Source organism: Mastigoproctus giganteus, chromosome 5 (assembly GCF_048544385.1).
Source record: "Mastigoproctus giganteus isolate SK-2022 chromosome 5, ASM4854438v1, whole genome shotgun sequence".
Lineage (NCBI taxonomy): Eukaryota > Metazoa > Arthropoda > Arachnida > Uropygi > Thelyphonidae > Mastigoproctus > Mastigoproctus giganteus.
In genome coordinates this window covers 32,319,055-32,329,690 of record NC_143579.1, presented here as the reverse complement: position 1 = coordinate 32,329,690, position 10,636 = coordinate 32,319,055, and the positions used below count along the sequence as shown (strand labels likewise).

The 10,636-nt window shown below is 40.0% G+C and overlaps 1 protein-coding gene across 1 annotated transcript; it reads left to right on the top strand.

Moving 5' to 3' along the window:
- The first annotated feature begins 2,910 nt into the window (after positions 1–2,910).
- LOC150085290 (uncharacterized) lies at positions 2,911–9,124 on the top strand. Its single transcript, XM_090373971.1, has 3 exons — positions 2,911–3,034; positions 6,440–8,229; positions 8,284–9,124. Exons 1-3 carry the CDS (start codon positions 3,023–3,025, stop codon positions 8,795–8,797), a joined length of 2,316 nt encoding a protein of 771 aa, XP_090230097.1. The 5' UTR covers positions 2,911–3,022; the 3' UTR covers positions 8,798–9,124.
- The last annotated feature ends 1,512 nt before the right edge of the window (positions 9,125–10,636 follow it).

The window sequence follows — 10,636 nt, the reverse complement described above, 5'->3', positions numbered from 1 at the left end:
AATCGCTTGGCCACGGAAACGCTTGGCACCCGGGGCCCTACCGAGATGTTAAGCTCATTGAGTATCTTGTTGTATTTGGGTTTTCTGGCACAAGGGCCTCTTGGGCCATATTGTGCTTGTTCGATATTTGCTGATCACAATTTTCTCATGTTATTGTGATCATAGGCTATTATAAAGATTTATCTGTTTCAAATAAGTAAACAGTTCCTCCAAATTTGTGTCATTGCCAAGAATCTGCAGTAAGGTTATCGGTTCCTTCAAATGGGATAGGGAAGTAAAGCTTGATTTTCTGGTAGTTGAAAGTTGTGGACATACAATGAGAATATGATTTATTGTCAACTGCGACTGGCACATCAAACACTGAGGAGGGTTCTCTCCCATAAGCAAATAGAGATGAGTTGGATGTGAATGTCCGATGAGGAGCCTTGCTAGAATTACTTCTTGTCGCCTGCTATTCCTGATACTAGATGTCCACAGTTTTGGCTCTTTTTTTTATCTACAGCAGTTTATTTTTTTTATTTGAGCTTTCCAGAGGTCAGACCATTGCTTCCTACATGATGTTTCAATGATGGATTTGTAGTCAGTTGTTAATTGTTTTAAGACACAAGGGCATCAATGGCCAAGATGTGTCTTTCCAAGTTTTTAATGTAAATCAAACATTTTTTTCAGATTTGTTTATCAAATCTGATTTGCCGAATAAAATTAAACAATTCATCTATATTCGCAGAATTGTCCAAGATCTGTTGAAGGGTAACTGGTTGTTGTTGTTGTTGTTCGGTTTAACGACACAAGGGCAACTAAGGCCAAATTGTGTCTCTTCATCGTTAATTGACGAAGGGTAACTGGATTCTGGTTATTGTATGAACTCTGAAATCAAAGGGATCTGGAATTTCTGAATCGAGGGCATACCAAAAGAATGTGTTTTACTGAAAGCTGAACTTGGCATTGAACACAGAGTGGGGGATTTTTGTTTGTCAATAGATGAAAATGAGTATGGCCAATTCTCAGTCTGGCAAGTATTACTTCTCTGCGACTGTCTCTGATGCTGGAGTTCCATATTTCTGGATTAGGTTTTATTTCCTGCAGTTTATTGTTGATTTCATTTTTCCATATTTGGGCCCATTCATTTCACTTTCTCTAATAATGATTGGGCTACAATCAGTGTGTGGGACTATCCTTGTTCTGTTCGGCAGTTCTGATGCTTTTTCATTGCCTTCTATTCCGCAGTGTCCTGGGATCCAGCAAAGAGTTATTTCAGAGTATTTCTTTTGACAGAGGTTGATTAGAAAGTCAATTTCTTGTAGGAGAGGATGACGAGAATGTCGTTTACCTTGTATGGCTGAAATAGCACTGAGTGAATCTGAGTATAATAAGACAGAGCGGGACGACTGTTGACATATTTCACTTAATGTAAGCTGTATAGCATACAGTTACCATGAATCAGCAACATTTCACTTTATTTTCTCTTCTGCATTACAAAGGCGAATTCTCAGACGTTCAACTGGTTTTTCCAAAGCGGTATGCTACAATTGGCACGATTAAGTCTTTTGTTATGGATTTAAAAAAAAAAAAAAAAAGGGTTAAACGTACGTCACGAGATACGCGAGACATATCGTTAGCTGCCGAAAAAGTAAGAGATGGTGATTAGAGGATATCATGTAAGCTACAGTAGTTTATCCGATATTGATTATATAAAATTTCCAACGTAAATAAAAATGTAAAAAATGGTACTGTTCAGATAGATTAAAATAGTCATGTTCTAGGTAACAGAGAAAAAAATAAGTTTTACTTTTCTGGATTTAATTTTAATGCCTCGAGTACATGAAATTATATGTGGTACATAAGCCTGTTTTTCCCTTTGGTTCTTTTTGGAATGACGTCATTAAATTTACATGACAAAATGAATTATCGTTGTTAATTAATGGATTGTCTCTACTATATATATTTATGTCTTAATGATGGATATTTAAGTCAATCTTTAAGGAAGGCATCAAAAAATCTTAACCTCCAAATGACTGTGAAGACTTCGATGTGTAACAGGTGGCGCGATTTTTTTCCGTTGAAATGAAGGTCATCTGATTAGAATAGGTATCAATCTGTACCTTTCTCTGCACTGTCCCCCAGATTCGAGTGAAGTGATCCATATCACTAATAAGTGGAGGTTGCTTCTGACGCAAAAACAAGAACGTCTCCTCAGGCGAAGATTTAACACTTTAACCCTCAACCTAATCGTTTAAGTTTTGTTACTTTCACACCCATCCAGTCAGTATTTTTCGTAATCATAATGAAGATAAAGTAAACTTTAATCAAACTCAATAGTAAATCGTTCATAATTACGAATTAATACTTCATAAATCATTCCGAATTTCCACTTAAAATAAGTATAAAAATCATACTTCTAATGGATTTATTCTGTATTAAAATCAAAAGAATTTATCATTAATTCTACTGTTTTATTTATCTGTTAAAAGTATTACAAGTACGTGTGAAAATATTTTCTTACAGACGTTTATCTAGCTATTAAGATATTTGAAATACTGTTTCCGGTTGACATCAGAGAACTGTTATCTATAACTGTAACAGTTCTGATCATTCAGACAGGACCGGTGTAGGATTTTCTTGGGTGTGGTGGCTATTGTGGGAAGGTGTTTTGGAGAGAGTGGAGGGGAGGGAATCTAGCTGCTTTCTCCACCGGCTTTGACCCATATGACGGATCTGTGGTTTCACCGAAGATTTTTCACACTACAATAGGCGACTTACGGAAGACGTGGGGTGTCTGCTCCTATCGGACTGGCGGGCGGGCGGGGAAATGGCCTGTTCTTGACCCAGATCGTAGTCCAATTATGTTCCTCTCGCGGTCGACCTTTAGAAAATCTGGAAAAGGCACGATGGCAGAAGCCGTGCATTTAGAATTTTTTTTTAAAATTGTCTTGGCCGTAAGAGAATGGGATAAACTCCTCCCCTATAAATAGGAGGCACAAGAAAATTCTTTCGCACTTATACAAACAAGCAGTGTAACAAAATGTATCGATTGGTAAGTACTGACTTTGAATGTTTAACGTTTACTCGAGCCTAATTTTGTACAACCCCATCTATCAATAGCTTAAAAGTTTTTTGTTGGTGTGTTTAGAATGAATGCCCAGGCTACAAGGTGTCAGTAGATCGACTCCTAAGATTGATTGATTTATGAGTTCTTGGCGCAAGAGCTAATGTGGCTAAAATGACTCTGTTAAGACTATTATTTAATTTAGTGATCTGACCGGCTAAGTGAAATAAATTAAGAAAATTGACGGATAGTTTGTACATGATAATAACAGCCGTTAGTTTATTAAATTATAAATATGAAACTGGAATGATAAATTGGCTTATTTTCAGTACATGATTCATTTTTGTCAAGTAGGTGTGTGTGGTTAACCTCTCGGATCAGAATTGGTATATCATCGCACATATCTGCAAACTTTAAGTAGAGTAATATTAATCACTAGCACCGTGTGTAACTTTATATATAGTAGCCAAAAGCCACCAGATGGACTGGTCTTTTATTTTCTTTAAATCATGTACCAATTATAGACGTTAGTTCACGTTGACACCTTAAGTTATCCCGGATTTTACAACTCACGCTCTACAAATCGATTCAAACACATATGTTCTTTCCATGGTTCAGTTTGTACACTTATCGAACCCTTTAAGAAGCCTTAAATACTGCCTCCAAGTACTTCACATAAGTTGGTTGGTTGGTATGTAGCCCTTAATAGTCCTTGTGCCATGTTGTTTCATGGCACAGGGGCTACTAAGGCCGAGTCTATTCAGTAATGCAATTGCAAGTTAAAATCTGTTAAATAATCGTCAATTTGATCGCAAGCTGTCTCCATGCTTTCATAAATTGAATACTGTATAAATTGCCGAACAGATAATTGGTATTGGTGTTTAAAGGCACAGGGACAGCATAGGCCAAAATGTGCCAGTTTCTATATTGTCATTGTACAATTATATAATAATTTGATTCGGTGGTGGTGGTGGTGGTGTTTTCTGGTGCAATGGCAACTTACGCTATATTGCACCTCCCAAATCAATGGACTTTACATACAGGAACTGCTTGTACAGCAGTTAAAAACAGTCATACACTTGAATTTGTTTTAAATAGAGAAATAATTCAGAGAGATTTGCTTCTTTACCTATGATGCTATTGAGAGACAGAGGTTGTTGCAGATCTGAGATGAAACTAAAAGCCATTCGTCGGGCGTTGTTAAACAAGCTACATTCCAGGAGTATATGTTTTACTGTAAGTGGTTGCGAGCAGTTTGCACACCCAGGAGGATCATTCCCTGTAAGCAGATATAAATGGGTGAGGTGAGTGTGACCTATTCGGATTCTGGCTAAGATTACTACTACTTTTCTATTTTTACGAAGGCTAGAAGTCCATAATTGTGGTTCAGGTTTTATTTGAAATAGCTTGTTATTTGTTTGAATTTTTCAAAGAAAGTGTCCATTGTTCCATGCATGTTCTCTGTATTTTGTGTCTATAATCAGGATATGGGCCTAGATCATTTGTTGAGGCTATATTGGAAGGATGCTTTGCAGCATCATCTGCACATTCATTTCCTGGAATACCACTGTGGCCAGGGATCCAAGAAAAGATAACAGTTTGTCGATGCTCATGAAGCTGCATCAGCTTATGTCTTATGAGTTTTAATAAAGGATTGTTAGGTGAGGAACTGCCTTTCAAAGAGTGGTGGTGTAGATGTTTATCGGCATAACGGAAACTTAGGCCAAAATGTGCCTATTCTGGTATTTGGATAGATGCTGAAGAATTATTTATTTGATTTTAGAAATATTCATATAGTCTGGTTTGTTTAAGATAAGCAAAGAGCTCTTCCAGATTAGCATTGTTTCCCAACAGGTAGGTTAGTAATAAGGGTTCTTGCATTTGCGACAGAGAGCGGAAAGTATGATTTCTGATGTGAGAATGAATTGAAAAGTCTAAGAGAATATGCTGGACTGTAAGTTGTGATGAACAATGCGCGCATATAGGTGGATCATCATCCATGAGCAGGAACAGATGGATCAGGTGTGTGTGTGCCCTATGCGTAGTCTTGCCGGTATTACCTCTTCATGCCTGTAGCTGGAGTTCCAATAGTTGTGGTTCACGTTTAATTTCAAACAATTTATTGTTCATATGAGTCTTCCAAATGTTCAACCACTGGTCTCTACAGATGTTGGATATGTGTTAGTAAATCTATATAGGGTACTTGGTAAGATGGAGGTGCCTGGTCTGCTGTTTCGTTAGCTACGATGCCAGCATGCCCCGGAATCCAACAGTTTGGTTCAGTTTAGCATCAAATCGATTCGTATAAGTGTATTTTTTTTTAAATAAGGTATACCGTTCAACTAGGTTAGCATTATTTCCAACGATGTGCCGAACAGATAATAAATTTAAATACGAACAAGTTGGCAACTGAACATAAATTTGAGATAACAAGAGTTTGTCGCCGATAAAGAAAGTTTCTTAATGATCAGTAAGTAAAACGAAATTGGAATGATAGAAAAGAAAAATTGTAGGATTCACTTTTTAGACAGCGTAATCCAGCCATTGAAAGAACATGCCATTAAAGTCGAAAGCAGTTATGCTCACCGAAATTCTCGCAATTCACGTGCTGAAACATTTTCGCTAAATCACCACTGGCGCCCTTAGTTGATCACGCCATCGCTAAAGATTTATTTAACACCCTGGCAACCTGTAGGGGTCCAAAAGTTACTCATTCTTACAACCTTTTTAAAATTTCTGCTAACAATAAAATTATATAAAAATTTATATTTTATAATTTATAGCAGAGAGAGGGTATTTCAGATAAAAAGGCAACGGGGCTTACCTGAAGTATTTAAAGAATTTTTGATCTCCAGAATAATTTGTTATTGATCATCACTTTAGTCTAATGAAGAGGGAGAAGAAAAAAAAAAAAAGTCGCTGTTGCACATCACATACAAATGTTGTTTTTTTTTTCCTTCACATAAATCATGCTACCAGTTTGATAAGTAACATCGATAACGTTTTTAGACTAAACCGAAGAGGGGGAGCAACTTTCCTAGTGAAAAAAATAAAGTAGCTGACCAGCAGATTTTAAATTTAGAAATCGCAAAATCCAAACAGAAATACTTCTTCCGATTTTAACCCTAAATTCAAGAATATCGGTTGAAATATGAATCAAAGCCAAACGGCAAGTAGTCTGAACGTGGTGCCTTTTAGTTGAGATATCCTTTATAAGAACATGCAGTTTTACCATGAATTGTTTAATGCTCTGTTTATGAATAAACATTATTATAAAATGAGATTTTTGTAAGATATTCCGGTAAATCAAATATGTTCAACTGTTGATAACATGAAACCGGATCCATAAAATTATATCACCGCCATCTGACATAGTCTTCTTTCCTTTTTTAGGGACTAATCTTCTTGCTGTGTGGGCTGTGTGCATCAGCCCCTTCTGGGTTTGCTGGTTTATCTGTGCTCTCTACTGACTACCACCCCAACGTCAAAGGATACACTGCTCATTCCTATTCTTCTCAAGTAGCACACGATGGAGTCGTCGCTCCTGGGGTAGGAGTTGGTATTGCAGGTCCAGCAGCAGTAGGAGTTGTCGGTCCAGCAGGGAAGTCCATCGCCTATTCATCAGAGGTCCGACACGCAGGTCCGGCCGCTGTTGGAGTCGTTGCAGGAGCTCCCATAAACTCAATTTCGTATTCATCGTCAGTGAGTCATGTCGGAGGTCCCGCTGGTATTCATGTTGCAGCTCCTGCGGCAGGAGTTGGCCACGCCAAATCTATCGCTTACTCTTCAGGGATAGTGCACGGTGCCGCTCCTGCCTTATCTCTGGCAGCTCCCGCTGCGGTTGGTGTAGTATCCGGTGCTCCCGCCAAGTCTATTGCGTATTCATCTGAAGTTGTACATGGTCCTGCAGTTGGTGTAGCTCCCGGAGTGGGAGTGGTAGCTGGTGCTCCTGCAACTATTGGTAGTGCTTTCTCCTACTCCTCTAACGTAGCTCACGGTGCACCTGCTCTTGGAGTTGTAGCTCCTGCCAAGTCCATTGCCTACTCCTCAGAAGTTGTACACGGTGGTCCTGGTCTTGGTGTTTTTGGAGGTCCTGCAGTAGGAGTGGTAGCTGGTGTTCCTGCCAAGTCTATTTCATATTCCTCTGAAGTTGTCCATGGTGCTCCTGCTTTTGGTGTTGTTGGTGCTGCCCCCGCAGTGGGCGCAGTTGCTGGTTCTCCTGCAGTTGTTGCTGCTGATGCCCTTGACGACGGTAAAGCTATCAAGGCTTTCTCATATTCTTCACAAGTGCATCATGATGCCTCTCCCGTTGCTGGAGTAGTAGCTCCTGCTATTGGAGTGGTGGATGGAATATCCGCAGTAGGAGTAGGAGCTGGTGGACCCGCCAGATCCATTTCTTATTCGTCTGAGGTTTTACATGGTGCACCTGCTGTTGGAGTTGTAGCTGGAGGTTCTGCAGTTGGGGTTGTAGCTGGTGCTCCTGCCAAGTCTATTTCGTATTCTTCACAAGTGGTGCATGGCGGTCCTGCTGCTGCTGTCGTTGGCGCAGCTCCCGCTGTGGAAGTGGTAGCTGGTGCTCCTGCAGCTACTGGTAGTGCTTTCTCGTACTCCTCTAACGTAGCTCATGGTGCACCTGCTGTTGGAGTTGTAGCTGGAGGTCCTGCAAAGTCTATTGCCTACTCCTCAGAAGTTGTACACGGTGGTCCTGGTCTAGGTGTTTTTGGAGGTCCTGCAGTAGGAGTGGTAGCTGGTGGACCCGCCAAATCCATTTCTTATTCGTCTGAGGTCTTACACGGTGGTCCTGCTGCTGTAGGTGTCGTTTCCGGTGCTCCTGCCAAGTCTATTTCGTATTCTTCACAGGTGGTGCATGGCGGTCCTGCTGCTGTTGGTGTCGTTGGCGCAGCTCCCGCAGTGGAAGTGGTAGCTGGTGCTCCTGCAGCTATTGGTAGTGCTTTCTCCTACTCCTCTAACGTAGCTCATGGTGCACCTACTGTTGGAGTTGTAGCTGGAGGTCCTGCAAAGTCTATTGCCTACTCCTCAGAAGTTGTACACGGTGGTCCTGGTCTAGGTGTTTTTGGAGGTCCTGCAGTAGGAGTGGTAGCTGGTGGACCCGCCAAATCCATTTCTTATTCGTCTGAGGTCTTACACGGTGGTCCTGCTGCTGTAGGTGTTGTTGGTGGTCCTGCTGCTGTAGGTGTTGTTGGTGGTCCTGCTGCTGTTGGTGTTGTTGGTGGTCCCGGTAAATCTATTGCATACTCATCAGAAGTTATACACGGTGGTCCTACTGGTGGTGTTTTTGGAGGTCCCGCAGTAGGATTGGTAGCTGGAGCACCAGCCAAATCTATTGCTTATTCTTCTGATATTGTACATGGTGGCCCTGCTGCTGTAGGTGTTTTTGCAGGAGCTCCTGCATTAGGTGTGGTAGCTGGAGTACCCGCTAAATCAGTCTCCTATTCGTCAGAGGTAAGGCACGCCGGCCCAGTACCTGCTGTTGTCCCAGCTGCTATTGGTGGAGCAGTTGCTTATTCTTCTGGAGTTGAGGCTGTCGCGCCTGCAGTGGGTGTTTTTGGAGGTCCAGTAGCAATTGACGCACCCGTTGGAGTTGTGGATGGAGCTTCAGTTGTCGGTGTCGATAGCTCTGTTATCGAAGGACCCGCTTTCAAATCCTTTGCATATTCTTCGGGAGTTCATCACGGGGGTCATGCAAAATCGATCCACGTTAAAGGAAGTGCAAAGTCTATCCACTTGTAACCAGTTGTTTCTTGAACTTATTTTGTGAACCAAAACAAACAATGGGTGTAACGTAGCTACGAGGTGCAGACATGGGGTGGTGTATTTATAAATCATAAGGATTAGTTGGGATTACTGGAATAAATTTTTACTTAAATTGAAATAAACATCTGTCTTCTGTTCAGATTTAGCTCTTTTGCCTAGACCTGTGCCTTCCTTAGTATTTTAAGTCACACATGTTATTACAGGAAGAGAAAGCCCGACCAATGTTAGCCAAAGAACAACCAACAAAGGCAATGCGAAGTGTAATATACAAACTTAAGCAAATAAAATAAAATTTCATGCAAAGTTTCTTGTTGTGACTTTCTGATATAAACACAGCATGTAATACAGTATATCAACTGATCTCCCACTGTTGAATTCAGACCTTTGACACCGAGAGATTTCCGCATATATTAGTCATATAAGGTACACGGTGGCCCTGCCACAGTCTGTTGCTCGACCAACCAAAATTATTTATGAGGTTTTAGGAGCATCAGCGACTAAGAGCATATTGCTCCATATAAACGGTCTGTAAATTGCGTGTGTTCGATTTCTTGTTTGCTGGACGCAAAATCCAACTTTCCGGGAGAAAAAACATGCTACCCTCGTCTGAGACCGACTAAGTCAGTCACGTTGTGAAAAAGGTCCACTAAGATGCCTCACGTCATCGACGGGACTTTAACTCAGGTTTTTTTCATCCGGTGTGGGGAGCACGGTGATTCTAGCACCTGTGCTAACCACGAGGGTGTCAAGCCAAAATAAATGAAATTCATAAATATGTAAACAAGAGAAATTACGTATACGTTTTTCTCAATGCCGTCTAATAAAACTGGCTGCCATCCAGACTATAGCTTCTCACATTAAGGGAGCTTTAGATATCAACCAAGATTCATCACACATATATCAATTGTCGAGGAAGATAGGAGTCGCTGTAACTGATGCAAAATGGGACTGATAGGGAGACACCCTATATAAAACCCAGCACCAACTTATTGTGGACATTGTCCACAATATTTTCAATTCATAATTATGGATATTTATACTTAAATATTGCGTTCTAAATATTTTTCGCAATATTGAGAACTTTGTTGTTGAGTAAATTTAGGATGATGAAATAGTTAAACTTGGTATCAAGAAAATTGTTTTTTGATCAGGTGCTTACATAAGACAATTTAACTTTACACATGGACAGAGTAGATGAACTTAAGTTCTCTACAGAAAAACAATCAGATCGTCTAAAAGTAGTTAATTTTTAAGGTAACTGGATGAGAAAAGGCGACAGAGTAAAATGGTGTCCGGTCATTATTCCAATTCGACCAACTTTCAAGAAGGGACTGGTGTCGATAAACCAATATTCACTGCCTGTGCCTGTGAAAAGATAACAAACATTAGCTGATATTCGTTAAGAGTAAATACATAAAGGAAATTGTTATAAATAAATGGCACACTGAAGTGTTTGTTCAGTTGAGAGATTGTTCGTTTAGGGCTTTTATGGTGCATCAGTGACTGAGGCGCCGGGCCAGAAAGTTAAAAAAATATATAAGAATAAAATAGTATAATTAATTAAAACATTATTATAAAAGAGTATTAATATAAGAGAGTTATAAAATACTCTAGACAAAAATTGTATAAATTAATAACTTGTAAAAACCTAAGATATCTGAATCATTGTCGTTATATTTGGGGGTTTGGGAACAAGGGCCTCTTGGACTGTACTGTGCATGATTTACTTAAGAATAATAATTTTAATTTTTTTTTATTTGGATTTCATTTGATTTGATATGGCGCATTGGCAGCTAAGGCCATAATGCGCCAAGT